This window comes from Oncorhynchus masou, chromosome 26 (genome assembly GCF_036934945.1).
Source record: "Oncorhynchus masou masou isolate Uvic2021 chromosome 26, UVic_Omas_1.1, whole genome shotgun sequence".
In the NCBI taxonomy this organism is placed as follows: Eukaryota; Metazoa; Chordata; class Actinopteri; order Salmoniformes; family Salmonidae; genus Oncorhynchus; species Oncorhynchus masou.
Window position 1 is genome coordinate 9400639 of NC_088237.1, and position 25110 is coordinate 9425748.

At 41.9% G+C, this 25110-nt stretch overlaps 2 protein-coding genes across 4 annotated transcripts; both read left to right on the forward strand.

Moving 5' to 3' along the window:
• Window positions 1–10594: 10594 nt before the first annotated feature.
• On the forward strand, window positions 10595–15228 carry LOC135514753 (acyl-coenzyme A thioesterase 5-like). The gene is made up of 7 exons (XM_064938319.1): window positions 10595–10611; window positions 11324–11526; window positions 13890–13989; window positions 14103–14460; window positions 14644–14763; window positions 14926–15017; window positions 15139–15228. The coding sequence occupies exons 2-6, from the start codon at window positions 11337–11339 to the stop codon at window positions 15010–15012; spliced, it is 855 nt and encodes a 284-aa protein (XP_064794391.1). The 5' UTR covers window positions 10595–10611; window positions 11324–11336; the 3' UTR covers window positions 15013–15017; window positions 15139–15228.
• A 70-nt stretch (window positions 15229–15298) lies between these two features.
• Window positions 15299–23450, forward strand: LOC135514752 (acyl-coenzyme A thioesterase 5-like). 3 transcript variants are annotated; one of them, XM_064938315.1, is made up of 10 exons: window positions 15299–15379; window positions 17505–17707; window positions 20044–20143; window positions 20257–20614; window positions 20825–20944; window positions 21108–21190; window positions 21321–21414; window positions 21478–21558; window positions 22130–22271; window positions 22378–23450. In XM_064938315.1, exons 2-10 carry the CDS (start codon window positions 17518–17520, stop codon window positions 22506–22508), a joined length of 1299 nt encoding a protein of 432 aa, XP_064794387.1. In that variant the 5' UTR covers window positions 15299–15379; window positions 17505–17517; the 3' UTR covers window positions 22509–23450. The 3 variants fall into 3 exon arrangements, with proteins under 3 accessions (XP_064794387.1, XP_064794389.1, XP_064794388.1); XM_064938316.1 differs by lacking the exon at window positions 15299–15379 and adding an exon at window positions 16679–16766; XM_064938317.1 differs by lacking the exon at window positions 21478–21558.
• The last annotated feature ends 1660 nt before the right edge of the window (window positions 23451–25110 follow it).

Sequence of the window (25110 nt, forward strand, 5' to 3'; positions counted from 1 at the left end):
TCAGAGACAATGACTAACACCTGCCTCTGATTTAGAACCATATCAGGCCAAACAAGAAACACAACCTAGAAACACAAAACATAGAATACCCACCCAACTCACATCCTGACTAACTAAAACAAAGAAATAACACAAGAACTAGGGTCAGAACGTGACAGTAGTAGGGAAGACCACGTGTTCTCTTGATAAGTGCGTGAATTTGACTATTTTCCTGTCCTGTTAAGTAATTAAAAGTCATTCTGGTTGTCAGGGAATATGTATGGAGTAAGAAGTACAATATTTTCTTTAGGAATGTAGTGAAGTAAAAATTTTCAAAAATAGAAAGTAAAGTAAAGAACAGATACCCCCAAAATCGACTTACGTAGTACTTATTTTTACACCACTGCCACACACACACACACACACAGTACTCTATAACAGGGGTGCCCAAACTTTTTCTCTGGGGGGAACATTCCGTGCGCAAGTCATCTTTTTCTATGAGCACAAACACTGTTCATGACACAAAGAGTTCACACCCCTATTGTTGGTTTTAAGGTTTTGTTTGTTTAAAGCTTATTTCCTGTAATTCTACACATTTTGTAATGGGGTGCAGAGAACATTTTGCAGTTTTAAAGCTTATTTTCTTACAATTCTACATATTTTTCCATGTCCAATGTGTATTCATTTGATATTTGAGCGATTCAAACATTACAACAAAATCTATGGGCTAAAAAACCTAGCAAAAAAAAAACATTAGCTAGCAGCGGTTAGATGATCTGCACATTTCTGATTATAAGTTATAAATAGCTCTCAACGGTATGCAATGACTGACATGACAAGAGGAAAACTGATGATACACTACCAAATCTCACAATTGCACCTTGTGCATTCTACTGTTACATCTTCCAAGAGTAATTTGAAAGCCGGAATGACATTTCCCCTGGGGTAACGGGATTAGTTTGGCTAGTGATTCACTAAGGTTCACTGAGTTCTCCCTGTCCTTTTGTTGCCCTGTTCCCTCAGGTGTGTGTGTGTAAGACTGTGCATGTCTGCCTACTCCCTTTCTAGGGTCAAGTTCACATTCCCAAAATGTGCTGCTGTGTCTGTGTTTCCTAAACACAAACACACAAACACACACACAACACACACACACACACACACACACACACACACACACACACACACACACACACACACACACACACACACACACACACACACACACACACACACACACGATCCAGGGCGGCTGGTAGCCTAGCGGTTAGCGCATTGAGCCAGTATCCAAAAGGTTGCTTTCTGAATTCCCGATCCAACAAGGTGAAAAATCTGTCCAGGTGCCCTTGAGCAAGGCACGTAACCCTAATTTCTCCAGGGTTACTGTTGATAATGGCAGACACTCGCCGTGACCCCACTCTGAGGGTGTCTCGGGGTTGGGATATCCCCAAAAACATTTCCAATTCACACATGCATATAATACACACGTGTGCCTGTGTGAAATAGGACAAATATAAGCACCCACTGTCACGGTTGTCGTAAGGAGGAGATCAAGGTGCAGCGTGGTAAGCGTACATTCTTAATTTATTAAAGAATGAAACACTGAAACAAACACCCGATCGAACCATGAAGCTATACACATAAGTGCTAACAGGCAACTACACATAGACAAGAACCCACAAATACCCTAGGCAAAATGGCTACCTAAACATGGTCCCCAATCAGAGACAGCGATAAACAGCTGCCTCTGATTGAGAACCAATCTAGGCAACCATAGACATATAAACACAAAACCCCTAGGCAATAGAAAAACCCCTAGACAATACAAAAACTAAACAAACCACCCTCATTACACCCTGACCTAACCAAAATAATAAAGAAAACAAAGATAACTAAGGTCAGGGCGTGATACCCACCTAATTATTATTATCATTATCAGTAGCCTAGAGGTTAAGAGTGTTGGGCCAGTGACCGAAAGATCACTGGTTCAAATCACAGAGCCGACTGTGAAAAATCTGTTTTTGTGCCCTTGAGCAAGGCACTTAACCCTAATTGCTCATATAAGTCGCTCTAGATAAGAGCGTCTGCTAAATGACTCAATTTTTTTTTTAAATATCAGGATGTGTGGACTGGAGGGTCCAAAAGGAGGAGGATGGGGTCTGTTCTTTGGACTTGGGGAACTGCAGGGAGACTCGGGTGTCTCTCAGGGACTGATGTACACAAGCTGAGTGGGGTAAAGAAGAAGGGTATACTGACTTACTATACCACAATGTCACAACACTCCATTGATGATGATCATCATCCCTTACATATCAAATTCAGTCCAGCATCTACATATAGGCTATTCCATATCCTTCCCCTGCCGACTCTGAACTTCAACATGACCCCCTTCACAATATATAGACAACATGCACTGATACAAACTCTAGATCTATGAGACAAGCACCGGTTGACACCAACAGAGCTCTGGGTAATGCAACACTGAGCAGAGCCAGAGATGCCCAGTCAGAAAGGGAAACGCTGGGGGGGGGTCAAAGGTCAGCACACTGGTACTTAAAAATTACTGGACTCTCTCAGAGAGAAAGGTTGAGCCAGTTATGAGACCACATGTAGAGAGGGAGATGAAGTGAGAGAGAAGGGAGAGATTGATAGAGATAAGAAGAGAGAGACAGTGTCGTGTTCTGCACAGTGAATGCATAGGCATTGAATAAAAACTCTGTGTTAAACCTTGATTGACCACTCAGATTACACCATTATTATTTTGTATCTCTCGAGCTTGACTTTCACTAAATTTATTGAAATGGTACTCCTGTGTCCCACTTGGTTATTTTCTGTTGTAAAAGTTACTCAACAAACACATCACACACAGAGAGGAGAGAGAGAGAGCTGGCCCAGTCTCTGGGGTTGAGGGTGTACAGCGGCCAGGTGGTCTCCTGGGATTGGACGCTACGTCCCAGTAGGAAGCCAAACAGGACAGGACAGGAAAAAGACATACATTGTTTTGGAGGCAGGAAGTACAGATGGCAGTGGAGATGGAATGACCCCAAAACATTAATTGTAAAGACGTTAGGGTGGAGTCACATCCTGCCTATAAGACCAAAATGGCATATATCTAAACTATACAACGTACTCAGTCCGCCTTTTATAGGTCTGTCAATCTCTCTCGCTCTCCCCATACCCCTCTATTTGTCTCTCTGACTTCCCTACACTCTTTCGCTAACTCTCCATTTTACTCTCCTTCTCTACAGTTTGTAACCATTCCAATCTGGGGTTTCTTCCTCCTCAGTTTCTCCTTCCCTCACTCATGGATGTTTTGGATAAGGAGAACTGTAAACATGTCAGCACCTAGCATTGCATTGATTAGGAACAAGATATGGCCAAAACAAATACCTTTAAAAGAAACATAGCAAATCTATCATCACAAGGCCAATACTGCCGGTCGTTTTAGCTCGACTGGTGGCCTGGGGGAGGGTACTTACTAACCCTGTTAATATCACAGCAGACTCCTATAATAACGGGAGGGGCGCACAGTGGATTCACACGCGCACATGCGGCTTAGAGGGCTGTAGATGAGTAATATTACTGAGATGTTATTACGGGGTTGTTCTTGTTACTACAGGGTTATAGATGACATGCTAGTGATATGGGTTTAAAGGTAGTCTTACAGGGTATATGAAGGAAGATTTTGTGAAATCTTAGATAGCAGAAAGGACTTATATGATATGTTTAGTAAAGTATTTTCTGCCTTAGAAGAAGATGGAGCTTTTGGCAGGAGAGCGCACAGTATAGCACAGTATTGGGTAAGATTCTCACACATGGTAGACATATTGTAGAGTGTAATGGTGCGTGTGGTGTGTCTCTGGAAAAAGACTAGTACTTTAGGAGGACTGGCAAAGAAGAGGAGGGATAATCAGATCCAGTGCTGCCTTTGGCTGCCCAGTCCCACAGAATCACTTCATCCTCTCCTGAGAACAAACAGTACCCATCATATCACGTATAGTACATCTGATTATATAGAGTTGACATCAAACACATTCTCATCTTCAACAATAACTCCAGAAACCTATTCTGACAGATACCTCATAGAACAATGGGATTATAGAGTTGAGATCAAACACGTCATCTTCAACAATGACCTATTCATCCTCTACCAAGGACATGCGTATCACATCAGCTGCTATAAAACGTATTATCAACAACACCTGTACAACCTATTACAAGGGAGAGATGCCCACGTAATCTGACCAGACTTGTGAAGGATCAGACTGATTGCTTCCTGTGTGTGTGTGTCAATCACCATCAGATGAGGCTGCCAATGAGGTTACCTGCCTCTCACCTGTTCACTCATTAACTTCAACTCAGAGGGTCCTGGAAGGATACAGGCCATCTCCAACCCATATCCTAAGAATGAACTCAAGCAACCTGCCACCAACACCCCAAAGGGGTCACACAGGTATGAGTTGTGTCTCTGCAGACCGACCGGACCAAGGTCAACTGCCGCTGTGTAACATGTACTAACAGGGTACAGGATTCGATAGGATGCGCATAACAGAACATACTTAGTTAACAATGCAACATTTATAGAGTAAGAAGGGAACCTTACACCATGGGAGAGACAGTTGTCATCTCTCAGGGCAGGTGAAGTCAGTGGGATAACTTTCAGTCAGATACTAGCATCCCTGCGTCAGCTTCATATAAAGTGAGAACACCTACAGAAATGTTATTTACATACTGTACTGCAGGGTCCCCCAACTGGTAGCCCTCAATGTAATTTCTGTTTAGATAATGATCCCTGTTGTACTGCATCCTTCCCATTTGAAATATATTTCAACTACCTCCAGAAGGTTTTTGATGTGTCTGAATGAGCTGTTCCCACATTCTTCAAGGATGAGAAGTTTGTTTCAACAGCAATATAAGACTTCTCTGTACTTACATAAGAGAAAATAAGGTGTCTGAACTGAAAACTATGAGGAGAGAGGAAGTTATAGGAAGTGAATCCCCGTGTTGGCAGACTTCTGTGCAGTCACTAAAAAACAAACAGATCCTACATCAACAGCAGCTGCATAAATCATCTGCAGAAACATAAGGAGAGGTGTTTTATCATAATGTACTATTAATCGAGGGTAAGCCCGTTGATGCTGGGGCTCATGACTACTGTATTGTGTGTGTTTTGTGTGGGGGGTGATTGGTCTTAGTCCTGCAATCTGTACAAAACATGTCAACAATCCATAGGGGGGGGGGCAATGTGATGGGGAAACAATCATGGGGAATGATAATGCACATTTATACTGTTAAGTGAAATCCAACAAGGTCACCTTTACATTTTTGTCACAATTACACTTTATCGTATCGCACACTTTTAATTTCAGAAATAAATTATAGGTATACAGACACTTTCTCTAAACAATGACGTGTGTTATTGAAAGGAATGTGCAACATATTTATAAAACATATCGAGAGCAGTGGTGGTGATGTCCTACTGTAACCCCATGGTCCTAATAGCAGCACAAGTTTCACAGCACCTCCTGGTGGTGATTCAGAATGGACACAAAAAGTTGAATTGGAGATTCCGTTCAAAAATATATATAAGTTATGTATTATAATTGTATTTTAATGGAAAATGGAAGACAAAACATTCAGGCATTATTCATTTTCCCCTTTTTGTCCTACCTCCCCCAGAATGATTCAAACACATTTTATATACGAAATAAGTTACATATAGAAAACAAAATACAAGATCATCGGAGATTCATTTATATAGAAAGTTTCCAACAGCATTTGACAAACCTGCTCAGCTCCTTTGTATGCAAATAAATTGTCCCTGACTAACGTGATGTTAGTAAAGCATGAAATATGAAATGTAACTTTTATTTTAAATCTGTAAAAGTACACACACTATGTTACGACTATGAATGAACATTTACACCTTCAATTCTTACTTTACGTCTCCCTTTACTCGGTTACAGATCTTTTTATACGTACAAACTTGTGTCAGGAATGTGGCATCTGTAAAGGTCATGAACCGAACATATCTATTCAAAGTTAGCTAATCAATCAAGCAACTTTAACCCAAGACATTAAGAGTTGCTTTGCAGCTTCTGATTTAATTTCCAAAATAAAAGTCTAGAGCTTGTTTTAGAACGGCATTCAACAACGACGTTTTACCAGTAGATAGTGTAGTATAGGCTTGGGCCTTCAGAAAATGACTTTTGTGAGAATGATACTATAAATACACAGAACAACAGCCTTGTCTAAAATAACCACCTGAGCTTATATTAGGCATTTTGACTGTTGTACTTGCGATTTCCATTCTGTATGTAGGCTTGTTATAGCCATTTGAGTTGCACAACCCCATCATACAGAGGCTCTATCCATAGCAATAAACAAGACAAAACAAAATATTGACTAAGGCTTGTATAAAAACAGTTGGCTGGTATGACCTCACTCGTCTGAGCGTTTGGCTGTGAATGCCCTCACCCACTAGTACAATTATACTGACTGTGATTTGGGTTCTGACCGTCAACAGGACGTCCGGTAACAACAATGCTGATGCTTTTGGTCAGATAACATGATTCTTGACTGAGAGTGAATCTTGGTGGAATAGTACTTGTGCTAATCCGAATGAATTGTGTGTCTTCTTTCTTTTTCGGACAACCATACACTCTGACCTGAGTGGGTGGGTGCAGTGTCCAGATGAACCTTTCCAAGAGCTTTGATTGGTTGGGAATGGCAGGGCTATGATGGGTGATGGATAACTAAGGGAGGCTTAACAGTCAAACTAACAGGACTCAAGGGAAATTCAAGGTACTGTGAGGGAAGTTTAGATTAGCGAGGAGGGGAGCAAGACGGCCTGTCCTGAGTGAAATAGCCAAGGGGTCCCAAATGGTCAAGACTATCAAAAGCCTATTCTTATTGCCAGATCTGTTTTCCCTATCAGTCACTGCATGTGTCTTCAACTATTTTAGTTACCATTTATTTATAGGCTATGTTTAGTGGCCTGGTAGCTAGGGTCTCTTTTTAAGGGGAAGGCTATAATAAAAACTGTTATAAAGACAAATAGAGTTCTACAATTATTCGGCAAGACACCAGTACACAGTATTTTATTTGGATAGGCCTAAACATTGAATTATTAAAGTGATAGGCTAAATAACAGGATCATTTTGAATACACACGTGAATTTCAATTAAAACAATTACAAGACTGTTCCATTTTATTGCAACTCAGAAAAATGACAGAATGGATGACATATTGACGGACTGAACTGAATGAAGGATGACATAAATGTTCAAATAGGTTGGAATGATGAGTTGCACCTATCATGCATGCTCTGCACTTTATTTGGCAAATAGGTCTACATTAGGGTATAATGGCTCTATGGCTGCATGGCTCCAGAAGGGCATCTTCTGAGACTGAGGGGTGCTTTTCCGAAGGCGCATGGTGCTGTGGTGCTGCATGGAGATCATAAGCTCTTCAACTAGGCAGCAGTGTCACGATGGAGGAAATAACCTTTACGGAGACTACCTAAGACCACTGCAACAGAGCTATTGTAAAGTGTGGGAATAAGTGTATGCCAGACTTAGCCTACATTTAACCTCTCCCTTATTTATTTCAAAGTCCATATGTTCATGACCCGATTCATATAGGCGGCAGGTAGCCTAGTAGGGGCGGCAGGTAGCCTAGTAGGGGCGGCAGGTAGCCTAGTAGGGGCGGCAGGTAGCCTAGTCGGGGCGGCAGGTAGCCTAGTCGGGGCGGCAGGTAGCCTAGTAGGGGCGGCAGGTAGCCTAGAAGGGGCGGCAGTAGCCTAGTAGGGGCGGCAGGTAGCCAAGTAGGGGCGGCAGGTAGCCAAGTAGGGGCGGCAGGTAGCCAAGTAGGGGCGGCAGGTAGCCAAGTAGGGGCGGCAGGTAGCCAAGTAGGGGCGGCAGGTAGCCTAGGGGTTAGAGAGTTGGGCAAGTAACCTAAAGGTTGTTGGACCAAATCCCTGAGCTGACAAGGTACAAATCTGTCTTTCTGCCCCTGAACAAGACAATTAACCCACTGTACCCTGGTAGGCCGTCATTGTAAATAAGAATTTGTTCTTAACTGATTTCCTAGTTAAATAAAACATATATAAGTCATGTCTAATTTTAAATTCATATTAACCCCTCCTACAGAATATGTTTTGGCAAGATTTTGAGTGATTAAATACATTTCAAAATATTCTATAAAACAATACTCCAGTGGTCATACATAATTCATATATTCACCAAACATTTATTATTATTCTATGTGGACTGAAACGTCACTGTTGTAGGCATGATACAGTTTGTGATATCTAGACTTGCGCTGGCAAACAAATCCATGACATTAGCTACCTAAATGTGAAGTGAACTCAACTGAGGAGTAATAGAGAATGGAGACTTTTAACTTGAAAACGTTCAGGATACCTCTTTCCGTTTTCCCTAATTCCGTGTTTGTTCGTGTTGCACTCCTCACAGGCCATTTGGCGTAAATTATTTTTGTTGGTGAGATGAAACTGCCAAAACTCTGAAAGGTATTATTGTACGTCAGAATTGAAACAAAAGATTTGTTCAAGCCTACAATGTTAGTCCGTAATCGTAACATGGTGTTTGTATGCTTACAGATTAAATTTCACGTTTATGTTTCATGAATGGCTTTTCGTACGATCCTGACAATTTAAGTATGGATTGGATTTTATTACGATCCTAACGATACGTACGTTCAACCTTTTGTCAGCTATCCGGCTCCATACTTCAGCCTCAAACTTGAACTGTCAAACCAAAGTGTTCTCATCCCTCGGCATATACACCTGACTGCTCACCCAGTGATGCTAATTTAGCAATTTTGTTGCTAGATTTAGCAACTTTTCAGACTACCCTGGCAACTTTTTTTTCAAACAGCACCAAGCAACACTTTAAAAATGTATTTGGAACTTTTAGCAACTTTTGAAAAGTGACTCAAACGCTAAAATGCATGCATTTTCCCCTCTAAATGACAAAAACGATTTTGTTTCTGTCACATACTCAATCGCAACACACGTGCCTGGCTGCAAAAGGGCATTGTGAGTGACGTCAGCAGCAGGTGCACAGGCGGCATCAATTCTGCAGCCGCAGACTTACGAGTTTGACGAGCCAAACCCAATGAATATAGTTGGTAACGAATGTTTGATCTTGAATAGAACTTACAACATCAATCAACAAGTTTCAATCAAAATTGTACAGCCAGAAGTACAGAAAAGAGTGGGAGTCTGTAACTGAACAAATGTCAAATCATATTTTTTTGCAGAGATGGCCAGTCAATTTGAGTGACGTTATTGTGTATTTTACGTAATTACGCAGTTTTACGTTGTCACGCAATGACATCACAACGTAATTTAGCAACTTTTAGCAACAAATCAACCTGCTCTAGCAATTTACCCTGAAAATTAGTTGGCAACACTGATCGTACCTTCAGCTTCATACATCTGACTCGGATTGTTCCTGTGCCTGCCACACCATATTGACATGCAAACAAAGTTATGTAATCAACGGCAAATGTTAACTTTTGTAATTTGGGTTATGACAGTGGATTACCAATCAGTTACAGCATTTTTTGACAGCATTTCATTCTGAAGACAGTATGGTTTGAAGTGACTGAAATGCATCAGAAATGTATTGGGAAGTTAAGATGATCATCAGGCAATAATGTCCTATGGTCTTCTGAGTAGAAAAGAACATCATCATTGATGTTCTGTCTTCCCCAGTCTAATTTTGTGCCTGGTCTTGTACACTCATTTTTAACGGCTTGTGTTAATAGTAGAGGGAAACAGTATGTACATAATATGTGTTCCTGAGGGTCTTAAATATCAGTGATGGGGCATAATATTTTGTAGGTTAAACTATTCAAAAGATAGAGCCACGTGTTGCAGCCTGGTCTTATATACTAGATGTAACATTATTAAACGAAATCCGGGAGACTGAAATTAATGTGTTACAGTTGTTATGGTTACATAAAACAGATAGTTACTTGTCGGGGTGGGCCTATAACACCAACGTCTAACAACCGAAAACGTTCGCAAATTCGAATCTCATCACAGAAAACTTGAGCATTTTACCTACTTAGCAAATTTTCCACTAGTTTTTAGCTTACTTAGCATGTTAGCTAACCCTTCCCCTAACCTTAACCCTTTTAGCTAATATTTCCTCTAACCCAACCCAACCCCTAGCCAAGCTAACGTTTGCCAGCTATTTAATGTTAGCCATCTATCTACAATTTGTAACATATCATATGTCCTGCAAATTCGTAACATATTCTACATCTTTTGCAATCGCCGCTGGTGATTTGCATAAAGTTGGGAAAAGTTGATATTTTTCACCGCCTCCCCCACCCAAAGGTCCCCTGCCCTCTCTGCTTTCCTTCCATTGAAATTAATGGGAAGCGGTGTTTCACCGCGCTGCCTCGTGTGTTAGTGTATCACGAGGGTAGACTTTTGAGGTTAATTACACTTTTATATTACGTGAGGAACTTTTATTTTGAAAATGTCAGAAATTCAGAGACCCGGAAGTACCGTTCTAGCCGCTGACTGACGCTTATTAAGCAGACCCTCTTACCAAACAGTGTGTAAAGCCAACGGAGTCTACGTTGTTATTAACCGGTGAAGTAAGTAACAGTCCTTTGAGAAAAATCTTGCCCCCTTTGTGAAGATGAATCATGCATAGGCCTACAGTTCATCGCTATGGGTTTCTAGTTGCTGTAACTTTGTGAGCAGTGCCGCACGGACTTTGTACTTTCCTGCAGGAGTAAACTTGTCTACTCGCACCAGAATTATGTAGCTACACAGAGCGTTCTATGTCAGCATATACTTAGTCTCGGTAAATGTGGACACGACGTTTTAAGCGAATGTGACTCGTAGCCAATTTTGTTTTCTTAATGATCGGTCATGAATAGCCAACTGACATTTACTCCTGAGGTGCTGACCTGTTGCACCCTTGACAACTACTGTGATTCTTATTATTTGACCATGCTGGTCATTTATGAACATTTGAACATCTTGGCCATGTTCTGTTATCTCCACCTGGCACAACGAGAAGAGGACTGGCCACCCCTCATAGCCTGGTTCCTCTCTAGGTTTCTCCCTAGGTTTTGGTCTTGCTAGGGAGTTTTTCTGAGCCACTGTGCTTCTACACCTGCATTGCTTGCTGTTTGGGGTTTTAGGCTGGGTTTCTGTACAGCACTTTGAGATATCAGCTGATGTAAGAAGGGCTATATAAATACATTTGATTTGATTTTTGCAGGTTAAAGCCAAGACAAATGGGATGTCAATCCCACCATCTTTACCAATGTTCGTTTGGTTTCTGTCTTTTTTCTACAGGTGTTTGTCCACCATGGTTGGGACATTCCCGCTTCTGTCAGTGCAGCCAATGCGGGGGCTCGTGGATGAGAAGATCCAGGTAGTTGCGAGGAATTTACCGCCAGCGCTCTCAGTGACACTACATTCCCTTCATCGCTCTGAGGATAAGGACCTTTGGGAGGCGTTCGGCCATTACACCAGCGACGGCCAAGGCACGGTGACAGGTAGGTTTGTGACCGCCGACCGGGCTTACAGACCGTGTTCTTTGATGTAGCCTTGGCCTAACTTCTGTATGAAATCCCATACTCTTGTTTAATTCAATTACACATTGTCCTGGTGGTTGCCAATAAGATCAGCATGTGCTGTAACATGAGATGCTGGCCAATGTTATTGCCTGCTTGTTTGCCCTCTATTGCTATCAAGTTAGTACAACATCACAGCAAACCTTGAGTAAAGGATGCCAAAATAGATGTTATTAAAACCAATATGGTTGTTGTGAAGGTCATGCAGTGGACCTGTCGTCCTGAGTAGGATCAGTGTTGAAATGCAACACACTGTGAAAGGCGTGACCAATGAACACGCCCAAGCACATTAATGCCAAGTTCAATACAACTGAACTCTGAAATTGGAAATATTCAACTTCAGTGTGTTCAAGGCAACTGGGACGAGCTCCGACTAGGACAAATCATTGAAAATTGTCAATCAACCTTGGAATTCCAAGTCGGGAACTCAGCCTCTTTCTAGAGCTCTGACTTTCCTACCTACCTGAAGATCGCTGACCTCATTATTTGACCTCTGTTTTTTTTCTCTGAGTTCCCAGTTGTTTTGAAAGCCCCATTCAGTGTGCTTGAGACTTAAAAAAAAAATAACCATTGTTCTTTACTGACTTGCCGAGTAAAATAATTTCTTATTTACAATGACGGGATGGGGATTGACGCCCTATAGCATCCCAATCACAGCCGGTTGTTATGCAGCCAGGAATTTAACTAGGGTGTCTGTAGTGAAGCCTCTAGCACTGAGATGCAGTGCCTTAGACAGCTGCGCCATTCGTGAGCCCCAGTCCACAGACAACTGACTAGCGGTCGACCGATTTAATCGGCTTGGCCGATTTTCAAGTCTTCATAACAATCGGTAATCAGCCTTTTTGGATGCCGATTACATTGCAATCCACGAGGAGACTGTGTGGCAGGCTGACCACCTGTTACGTGAGTGCAGCATCAAAAGGACCTTGTGGCTGCAAGGAGCCAATGAAAGTTGCTAGCTAGCATCTTATATATATATATATATATATGAAAAAAACGATCTTCACAATCACTAGTTAACTACATGATTGATGATATTACTAGGTTAACTAGCTTGCCCTGCGTTGCATATAATCCATGCGGTGCCTGTTAATTTATCATCTAATCACAGCCTACTTCAACTTTGCCAAACAGGTGATGATTTAACAATCGTTGCACAAATGTACCTAACCATAAACATCAATGCCTTTCTTAAAATCAATACACAAAAGTATATATTTTTAAACATGCATATTTTGTTAAAAGAAGTTCATGTTAGCAGGCAATATTAACTAGGGTAATTGTGTCACTTTTCTTGCGTTCAGTGCAAGCAGAGTCAGGGTATATGCAGCAGTTTGGGCTGCCTGGCTCGTTGCGAACTGTGTGAAGACTATTTCTTCCCAACAAAGACCGTAGTTAATTTTCCGTAATTATGACAACATAGATTGTGCAATTTAACAGGGATATTTAGACTTAGGGTTGCCACCCGTTCAATAAATTATGGAACGGTTCTGTATTTCACTGAAAGAATAAACGTTTTGTTTTCGAAATGATAGTTTCCGGATTTGACCTATTAATGACCTAAGGCTTGTATTTCTGTCTGTTTCTTATATTATAATTAAGTCTATGATTTGAAAGAGCAGTCTGACTGAGCGGTGGTAAGCATTCATTCAAACAGCACTTTACTCCGTTTGCCAGCAGCTCTTAGCAATGCTTGAAGCACAGCGCTGTTTGACTTCAAGCCTATCAACTCCCGAGATTAGGCTGGCAATACTATAGTGCCTATAAGAACATGCAAAGGTATATGAAATAGAAATGGTATAGAGAGAAATAGTCGATGAGTTATTATTCCTAGAATATTGAAGACTCATGTTAAAAGGAACCACCAGCTTTCATATATTCTCATGTTCTGAGCAAGGAACTTAAACCTTAGCTTTTTTACATGACACATATTGCACTGTTACTTCTCCAACACTGTTTCTGCATTATTTAAACCAAATTGAACATATTTTATTATTTATTTGAGACTAAATTGATGGATTTATGTATTGAGTTAAGTTAAAATAAGTGTTCATTCAGTATTGTTATAATTGTCATTAATTACAAACATATAAAGTTGTCATTAATCGGTATCAGCTTTTTTGGTCCTCCAATAATCGGTATCGGTGCTGAAAAATGATAATCAGTCAACCTCTACAACTGACATCTGAAAAATGAGCTCTGAGTAGAAACAAATAGTTTTGAATGGTCATCCAACTCCGAAGTCCAAGTCAGGAACTCCAGCCTCTTTTCTGTTGTTTTTGTAGTTGCTAAGGATGCCAGTCTTGGAGGAACATATGAAGGAGCAGAGCCCATGGGTCTACTGTGGAGCATGCAGCCTGTTCCAGGCAGTCGGACAGGCCTCAGGTAACACACCAATGCAACTCAATATTTGCGGTCAATTTTACATAGGATAAACACATCATTTAGGGTGACCAGGCTCGGCTGGGCAAGTCAGATAAACTCTCTCTGTCTCTCAGGTTGAGAAAGATGGATGTCCTCACTCCTAATGTGGTACACATCTCTGTGTACAGTGGGCACATGACTGAGGGCTTCAGCAAGCAGTCTCCCCTAGCGACCGTTGTCACAGAACGATGGTACATGGCACCGGGTGTGTGCAGAATTGACATCAGGGAACATGGAGTCCGAGGGACCCTCTTTTTACCCCCAGGTCCTGGACCCTTCCCTGGGGTGTTGGATATGTGGGGAGGGGGTGGGGGGCTGGTGGAGTACCGCTCCTGCCTCCTGGCGTCACACGGTTTTGTTTCCATGGCGCTAGAGTACCTTCCCTATGACATGAACAGAACCTCAGACATCGAATCAAACACCTACTTTGAGGTGATTCTCATACTCTGTGTGTGCCTACGTGCTTGTCTTAATGTTCAGAAATGGCCCTGAGGGGGAAGAGTCCACTCCTGTGACCCATTACCCAGACTCACGTTATATTACATCATATCCGCTACATTGGATCCTACATTGTATCCTTATCACTTGAACTTGAGCTCCATCTCTGTTATGTAGAACGCGTTCAGGATTGTGCAGGAGCACCCCCTGGTGATGAAGGACAGAGTTGCTCTGTTTGGTCTCTCCTTTGGCACGTTCGTCACCCTCAACTTGGCAGCCGACTCCAAAGACCTCAGCGTGAGCCTCTCCCTCCTACTCTCCTCGTTTTCCTCCAGATTGGAGCTTTGTATTTATAGAGTGAATTCAGATTCAGTAATCGTTATTGTCCCAACACTGACCATGTGTATATGCTTATGAGTTTGTTTAGTGTGTAAACTATAAATATTGTGTGTATTCCAGCCCAAATGCTGTGTGTGTATCAGTGGGAGTCACATCAACCCTGTCAACAAGGCTATCCGCGAGGTGTTTGGAAAGATGAACAAGTGAGTGGTGTGAGTATGATAAATAAACCCAAAACTGTTCAAAGTGAAGGTGTAAAGTACCGTGATTATGTAGCTTGTGACATACAGCCCAAATGAAGATGTAGAGACTAAAAACACTATTTATTGTCAGGGATGGGTATAAGACCCGATTTGATGAAGAGGGCCGTGTGGTCTGGAGAGACATCATTCTGCCCATCCCAACCGACCTTGGAGAGAAAGTGGATGTAAGTCAACACACAACAAACACCCACACAGTGGGTTTGTTTACTCATTGCCGTGTCTTCTGACAGATGGGGAGTATAAAGTGTCCATTGATGTTGGTCGTCGGGGAGGATGATCAGAACTGGGCCACAGTGAAGTCTGCCAAGGACGTGAGTACACACACAAACATGATTACAAGCTTCCTATGAAATCAGAGATTTGAGTGACGTTATTGTGTATTGTACGTAATTACGCAGTTTTACGTTATCACGCAATGACATCACAACGTAATTTAGCAACTTTTAGCAACAAATCAACCTGCCTCTAGCAATTTACCCTGAAAATTAGTTGGCAACACTGATCGTACCTTCAGCTTCATACATCTGACTCGGATTGTTCCTGTGCCTGCCACACCATATTGACATGCAAACAAAGTTATGTAATCAACGGCAAATGTTAACTTTTGTAATTTGGGTTATGACAGTGGATTACCAATCAGTTACAGCATTTTTTTGACAGCATTTCATTCTGAAGACAGTATGGTTTGAAGTGACTGAAATGCATCAGAAATGTATTGGGAAGTTAAGATGATCATCAGGCAATAATGTCCTATGGTCTTCTGAGTAGAAAAGAACATCATCATTGATGTTCTGTCTTCCTCAGTCTAATTTTGTGCCTGGTCTTGTACACTCATTTCTAACGGCTTGTGTTTATAGTAGAGGGAAACAGTATGTACATAATATATGTGTTCCTGAGGGTCTTAAATTTCAGTGATGGGGCATAATATTTTGTAGGTTAAACTATTCAAAAGATAGAGCCACGTGTTGCAGCCTGGTCTTATATACTAGATGTAACATAATTAAACGAAATCCGGGAGACTGAAATTAATGTGTTAGTTGTTATGGTTACATAAAACAGATAGTTACTTGTCGGGGTGGGCTTATAACACCAACGTCTAACAACCGAAAACGTTCGCAAATTCGAATCTCATCACAGAAAACTTGAGCATTTTACCTACTTAGCAAATTTTCCACTAGTTTTTAGCTTACTTAGCATGTTAGCTAACCCTTCCCCTAACCTTAACCCTTTTAGCTAATATTTCCTCTAACCCAACCCAACCCCTAGCCAAGCTAACGTTTGCCAGCTATTTAATGTTAGCCATCTATCTACAATTTGTAACATATCATATGTCCTGCAAATTCGTAACATATTCTACATCTTTTGCAATCGCCGCTGGTGATTTGCATAAAGTTGGGAAAAGTTGATATTTTTCACCGCCTCCCCCACCCAAAGGTCCCCTGCCCTCTGCTTTCCTTCCATTGAAATTAATGGGAAGCGGTGTTTCACCGCGCTGCCTCGTGTGTTAGTGTATCATGAGGGTAGACTTTTGAGGTTAATTATTCTTTTATATTACGTGAGGAACTTTTATCTTGAAAATGTCAAATTCAGAGACCCGGAAGTACCGTTCTAGTGTTGCTGACTGACGCTTATTAAGCAGACCCTCTTACCAAACAATGCGTAAACCCAACGGAGTCTACGTTGTTATTAACCGGTGAAGTAAGTAACAGTCCTTTGAGAAAAATCTTGCCGAATTTGTGAAGATGAATCATGCATAGGCCTACAGTTCATCGCTATGGGTTTCTAGTTGCTGTAACTTTGTGAGCAGTGCCGCACGGACACTGTACTTTCCTGCAGGAATAAACTTGTCTACTCGCACCAGAATTATGTAGCTACACAGAGCGTTCTATGTCAGCATGTATTTGACTTGTCATTGTCGAATAACTTAGTCTCGGTAAATGTTGACACGACGTTTTAAGCGAATGTGACTCGTAGCCAATTTTGTTTTCTTAATGATCGGTCATGAATAGCCAACTGACATTTACTCCTGAGGTGCTGACCTGTTGCACCCTTGACAACTACTGTGATTCTTATTATTTGACCATGCTGGTCATTTATGAACATTTGAACATCTTGGCCATGTTCTGTTATAATCTCCACCCGGCACAACGAGAAGAGGACTGGCCACCTCTCATAGCCTGGTTCCTCTCTAGGTTTCTCCCTAGGTTTTGGTCTTGCTAGGGAGTTTTTCTGAGCCACCGTGCTTCTACACCTGCATTGCTTGCTGTTTGGGGTTTTAGGCTGGGTTTCTGTACAGCACTTTGAGATATCAGCTGATGTAAGAAGGGCTATATAAATACATTTGATTTGATTTTTGCAGGTTAAAGCCAAGACAAATGGGATGTCAATCCCACCATCTTTACCAATGTTCGTTTGGTTTCTGTCTTTTTTCTACAGGTGTTTGTCCACCATGGTTGGGACTTTCCCGCTTCTGTCAGTGCAGCCAATGCGGGGGCTCGTGGATGAGAAGATCCAGGTAGTTGCGAGGAATTTACCGCCAGCGCTCTCAGTGACACTACATTCCCTTCATCGCTCTGAGGATAAGGACCTTTGGGAGGCGTTCGGCCATTACACCAGCGACGGCCAAGGCACGGTGACAGGTAGGTTTGTGACCGCCGACCGGGCTTACAGACCGTGTTCTTTGATGTAGCCTTGGCCTAACTTCTGTATGAAATCCCATACTCTTGTTTAATTCAATTACACATTGTCCTGGTGGTTGCCAATAAGATCAGCATGTGCTGTAACATGAGATGCTGGCCAATGTTATTGCCTGCTTGTTTGCCCTCTATTGCTATCAAGTTAGTACAACATCACAGCAAACCTTGAGTAAAGGATGCCAAAATAGATGTTATTAAAACCAATATGGTTGTTGTGAAGGTCATGCAGTGGACCTGTCGTCCTGAGTAGGATCAGTGTTGAAATGCAACACACTGTGAAAGGCGTGACCAATGACCACGCCCAAGCACATTAATGCCAAGTTCAATACAACTGAACTCTGAAATCGGAAATATTCAACTTCAGTGTGTTCAAGGCAACTGGGACGAGCTCCGACTAGGACAAATCATTGAAAATTGTCAATCAACCTTGGAATTCCAAGTCGGGAACTCAGCCTCTTTCTAGAGCTCTGACTTTCCTACCTGAAGATCGCTGACCTCATTATTTGACCTCTGTTTTTTTTCTCTGAGTTCCCAGTTGTTTTGAAAGCCCCATTCAGTGTGCTTGAGACTTCAAAAAAAAAAAACATTGTTCTTTACTGACTTGCCGAGTAAAATAATTTCTTATTTACAATGACGGGATGGGGATTGACGCCCTATAGCATCCCAATCACAGCCGGTTGTTATGCAGCCAGGAATTTAACTAGGGTGTCTCGGGTGACGCCTCTAGCACTGAGATGCAGTGCCTTAGACAGCTGCGCCATTCGGGAGCCCCAGTCCACAGACAACTGACTGGCGGTCGACCGATTTAATCGGCTTGGCCGATTTTCAAGTCTTCATAACAATCCGTAATCAGCCTTTTTGGATGCCGATTACATTGCAATCCACGAGGAGACTGTGTGGCAGGCTGACCACCTGTTACGTGAGTGCAGCATCAAAAGGACCTTGTGGCTGCAAGGAGCCAAGGAAAGTTGCTAGCTAGCATCTTATATATATATGGAAAAAACGATCTTCACAATCACTAGTTAACTACATGATTGATGATATTACTAGGTTAACTAGCTTGCCCTGCGTTGCATATAATCAATGCGGTGCCTGTTAATTTATCATCTAATCACAGCCTACTTCAACTTTGCCAAACAGGTGATGATTTAACAATTGTTGCACAAATGTACCTAACCATAAACATCAATGCCTTTCTTAAAATCAATACACAAAAGTATATATTTTTAAACATGCATATTTTGTTAAAAGAAGTTCATGTTAGCAGGCAATATTAACTAGGGTAATTGTGTCATTTTTCTTGCGTTCAGTGCAAGCAGAGTCAGGGTATATGCAGCAGTTTGGGCTGCCTGGCTCGTTGCGAACTGTGTGAAGACTATTTCTTCCCAACAAAGACCGTAGTTAATTTTCCATAATTATGACAACATAGATTGTGCAATTTAACAGGGATATTTAGACTTAGGGTTGCCACCCGTTCAATAAATTATGGAACGGTTCCGTATTTCACTGAAAGAATAAACGTTTTGTTTTTGAAATGATAGTTTCCGGATTTGACCTATTAATGACCTAAGGCTTGTATTTCTGTCTGTTTCTTATATTATAATTAAGTCTATGATTTGAAAGAGCAGTCTGACTGATCGGTGGTAAGCATTCATTCAAACAGCACTTTACTCTGTTTGCCAGCAGCTCTTGCTTGAAGCACAGCATTGTTTGACTTCAAGCCTATCAACTCCTGAGATTAGGCTGGCAATACTATAGTGCCTATAAGAACATGCAAAGGCATATGAAATGGTATAGAGAGAAATAGTCAATGAGTTATAATTCCTAGAATATTGAAGACTCATGTTAAAAGGAACCACCAGCTTTCATATATTCTCATGTTCTGAGCAAGGAACCTAAACCTTAGCTTTTTTACATAACACATATTGCACTGTTACTTCTCCAACACTTTCTGCATTATTTAAACCAAATTGAACATATTTTATTATTTATTTGAGACTAAATTGATGGATTTATGTATTGAGTTAAGTTAAAATAAGTGTTCATTCAGTATTGTTATAATTGTCATTAATTAGAAACATATAAAGTCGTCATTAATCGGTATCAGCTTTTTTTGGTCCTCCAATAATCGGTATCGGTGCTGAAAAATGATAATCAGTCAACCTCTACAACTGACATCTGAATAAATGAGCTCAGAGTAGAAAAAAATAGTTTTGAATGGTCATCCAACTCCGAAGTCCAAGTCAGGAACTCCAGCCTCTTTTCTGTTGTTTATGTAGTTGCTAAGGATGCCAGTCTTGGAGGAACATATGAAGGAGCAGAGCCCATGGGTCTACTGTGGAGCATGCAGCCTGTTCCAGGCAGTCGGACAGGCCTCAGGTAACACACCAATGCAACTCAATATTTGCGGTCAATTTTACATAGGATAAACACATCATTTAGGGTGACCGGACTCGGCTGGACAAGTCAAATAAACTCTCTCTGTCTCTCAGGTTGAGAAAGATGGATGTCCTCACTCCTATGGTGGTACACATCTCTGTGTACAGTGGGCACATGACTGAGGGCTTCAGCAAGCAGTCTCCCCTAGCGACCGTTGTCACAGAACGATGGTACATGGCACCGGGTGTGTGCAGAATTGACATCAAGGAACATGGAGTCCGAGGGACCCTCTTTTTACCCCCAGGTCCTGGACCCTTCCCTGGGGTGTTGGATATGTGGGGAGGGGCTGGGGGGCTGGTGGAGTACCGCTCCTGCCTCCTGGCGTCACACGGTTTTGTTTCCATGGCGCTAGAGTACCTTCCCTATGACATAAACAGAACCTCAGACATCGAATCAAACACCTACTTTGAGGTGATTCTCATACTCTGTGTGTGCCTACATGCTTGTGCTTGTCTTAATGTTCAGAAACAGCCCTGAGAGGGCAGAGTCCACTCCTGTGACCCATTACCCAGACTCACTGTTATATTACATCAACTCACGTTATATTACATCATATCCGCTACATTGGATCCTACATTGTATCCTTATCACTTGAACTTGTGCTCCATCTCTGTTATGTAGAATGCGTTCAGGATTGTGCAGGAGCACCCCCTGGTGATGAAGGACAGAGTTGCTCTGTTTGGTCTCTCCTTTGGCGCGTTCGTCACCCTCAACTTGGCAGCCGACTCCAAAGACATCAGCGTGAGCCTTTCCCTCCTTACTGTCCTCTTTTTCCTCCAGATTGGAGCTTTGTATTTATAGAGTGAATTCAGATTCAGTAATCGTTATTGTCCCAACACTGACCATGTGCATATGCTTATGAGTTTGTTTAGTGTGTAAACTATAAATATTGTGTGTATTCCAGCCCAAATGCTGTGTGTGTATCAGTGGGAGTCACATCAACCCTGTCAACAAGGCTATCCGCGAGGTGTATGGAAAGATGAACAAGTGAGTGGTGTGAGTATGATAAATAAACCCAAAACTGTTCATAGTGAAGGTGTAAAGTACCGTGATTATGTAGCTTGTGACATACAGCCCAAATGAAGCTATAGAGACTAAAAACACTATTTATTGTCAGGGATGGGTATAAGACCCGATTTGATGAAGAGGGCCGTGTGGTCTGGAGAGACATCATTCTGCCCATCCCAACCGACCTTGGAGAGAAAGTGGATGTAAGTCAACACACAAACACCCACACATTGGGTTTGTTTACTCATTGCCGTGTCTTCTGACAGATGGGGAGTATAAAGTGTCCATTGATGTTGGTCGTCGGGGAAGATGATCAGAACTTGGCCACAGTGGAGTGTGCCAAGGACGTGAGTACACACACAAACATGATTACAAGCTTCCTATGAAATCAGTAATTGTGATTGATGCTGAATGTGACCTCTGACCTGTGTGGGAGCAAAACTCATGACTATGATTACATTTCCAATATTAGCAGCATCTAGGCTTTCCACTTTGAAGAGCTGAGACAGAATGGCTATATAAGGAATGGAACATATAGGACCAGGGCCCCGCTACCAATATAACCTATACAGCTGTCAGATGTGGATGTTAACAAGCAAGTTCTGAGATTAATAGAAAACAATGGAGAAAGGTCAAGGGAAGCTATTTTCATATAGAGGGAGGGGACTCTATACGTTATGCAAAGACAGAATCCTATAAAGGCAGGACGTTAATATCAGAAGTTAGTCTCTTTCCATGGAGGGGCTCGGCTCTGTTACGTTTGTGATAGGGTCCTTCCATGGAGGGGCTCTGTTACGTTTGTGATAGGGTCCTTCCATGGAAGGGCTCAGCTTTGCTACTTTGTATTAAAGTCTATATTGAATTCATAAGTTCTTGTAAGAGTTATATTTCTGAGACAATTTTCCACGACACCTGCAGATGACCCAGATGATGCGTGCAGCGGGTAACGAGCACCTGCTGACTATTCTGCAATACCCTGATGCTGGACACCTCATTGAGCCGCCCTACACACCCCACTTCAGAGCCAGCAACTTGATATTGCAGCAAACACGACAGAAAGGTACTGTACACACAACTCACACCTATAGTATACACACCTGAACTAAGATATATGTATAACCAATTCTTTACTTCCAATGTAACTTATGATTGTGTGTGTGTTGCAGTGATCATGTTATGGGGAGGGTACCCCAAGCCGCATGCCGATGCTCAGGAAGACTGTTGGGAGAAGATCCTTAGCTTCCTACGGCAACACCTCTACCCCAGCCCTGACTCTGTGCCTAAGGCAAAGCTGTGATGTCACAACCAAAGAGCATCAAGGACCTAGTATGATTGACTAAGCTATAACTTTAAAATAAAAATACCTTAACACTATAATTTAAGTCTAATTATTTTGGTGGGTGGGAGGGTTCTAAGCTAATAATTATACATAACATAATTATTTATGCGAGACAGGATTCTCGATACCACTCTAACGACCAAGTGAAGAATCTTATAGTGTGTGACCCCTGCCTTGCCATGTCATTTCGTGAGCGCACCACTGCGTTGTCAAGACTTAAAAACTTCAGGAAAGACAGTCGTTTTAATGTGACAGGCTCAGCGATAGGATTTGGAAATTTGTGTGGTGTACACCTAGTTTCAGCTATTCTTTTTTTATTATTACTTAAAATATTGAATTTGGTCTTTACTATAGCCCATAGAAACGCATTGAATATAATACATAATGGCAACAAGACAGTCCAAAAATATCATAAGGAATAAGATTTTTTGTAAGAAGACCAATTTTTGAGATGTCTCGGTCTGACAAACACCACTGGAGCTCAGTCACCTTCCACCTCAGATGTGGAATGTCGACATAGGCGGATGTGTTGGATTGAGACACAGCCCAAGAAAAAAAAAGATATTTATCTTAAACTGACAGTATTGTGGGTGCATCAATATACTCTTACGGATTAATATTTATGAAATGAGTGAGAGTCATCAGTAAGAGTCATCAGAACAGTGGACACAGCTGTACAACATAAATTGAGGGCTGATGAGTGTCCACAGTAGTGGGTCAGTCTCTCATTCACTGAACTGCATAAGTTTCAACCTGCCAATAGTGTTAACAACTGTGCCTGAAACCCAACTGCCATAGTACACAGATGATTGATTATATTTGATTCATGAGGAAATATTGTATTGTGTATGATGTTTATAATAAATCAGAGGAAGAATATGAACAATATCTGTAATTGAGCACATGTGAGCGCTATTTGGTCATTATTTTGCAGTTCTTCAATATACATGAGGGTGATGAATGCACGTAGCATGTGTAGTGGTGGGCAGTGGATGAGTCCTGGGCCTGTATTCCAACATTGAGTAGGACTGTTGATCTTGGACAAGGACTTCCCTGTCCATGTAATCTTATTCATTATGATAAGAAAGCAAGAACTGATTCATTTTCACAATATGGAGGGAGAAGGAGGGATGGAAGGAGAGAGGGATAGTGTGGAGGGATGGAAGTAGAGCGGGATAATGTGGAGGGATGGAAGTAGAGAGGGATAATGTGGAGGGATGGAAGTAGAGAGGGATAATGTGGAGGGATGGAAGTAGAGAGGGATAATGTGGAGGGATGGAAGTAGAGAGGGATAATGTGGAGGGATGGAGGGATGGAAGGAGAGAGGGATAGTGTGGAGGGAGAAGGAGGGATGGAAGGAGAGAGGGATAGTGTGGCGGGATGGAAGGATAGAGGGATAGTGTGGAGGGATGGAAGTAGAGGGATTGAAGGAGAGAGGGATAGTGTGGAGAGTGTTTATCATCTGGATTGTTTTGCTCTTTACTGCTCAATCCTTTGACCCTTCCATTTCTACCTCTGATTCAGAGTCGAATTGTTAGACACAAAAGGGGAATAGGAAATAGGAAGTTCAATGCTAACCTTAAACTGTACATCAATTGGAAATTGTAATCTGACCGATTGTGGTATTGTTACAGAGGGTTACTATAGTGTGTGGTTATGGTATGTGTGTAGGCCGAAGACCAGGCCAGAAAGAAGTTTTGGCTTTGACAGAGAGCAGGGCCGATCTGTTTGCGCAGATTTAGTGCTTAATCAGTTCTGGATTTCTCTCCTTCCATCCCTCCTCCCTCCACACTATCCCTCTCTCCTTCTATCCCTCCTCCCTCCACATCAGCCCTCTCTCCTTCCAACCCTCCTCCCTCCACACTATCCCTCTCTCTTTCCATCCCTCCTTCTCCCTCCACACTATCCCTCTCGTTCTATCCCTCCTTCTCCCTCCACACTATCCCTCTCTCCTTCCATCCCTCCTTCTCCCTCCACACTATCCTCTCTCCTTCCATCCCTCCTTCTCCCGCCACACTATCCCTCTCTCCTTCCATTCCTCCTTCTCCCTCCATATTGTGAAAATGAATCAGTTCTTGCTTTCTGATCATAATGAATAAGATTACATGGACAGGGAAGTCATTGTCCAAGATCAACAGTCCTACTCAATTTTGGAATACAGGCCCAGGACTCATCCACTGCCCACCACTACACATGTGCTACGTTCATTCATCATCCTAGTGTCATATATTGAAGAACTGCAAAATAATGACAAAATAGCGCTATATTCTTCTCTGATTTATTATAAACATCATAGACAACACATTTTCTATTATTTCCTTAGGATTCAAAAAATAGAATCAATCATCTGTGTGTTATGGCAGTTAGGTTTTAGTCACAGATGTTAACACTATTGGCAGGTTGAAACTCATACAGTTCAGTGAATGAGAGACTCTGACCCACTACTGTGGACACTCCTCATCAGCCCTCAATTTATGTTGTACAGCTGTGTCCACTGGTCTGATGACTCTCAGTCTTTTCACACATATTAATCCTTAAGAGTATATTGATGCACCCGTGT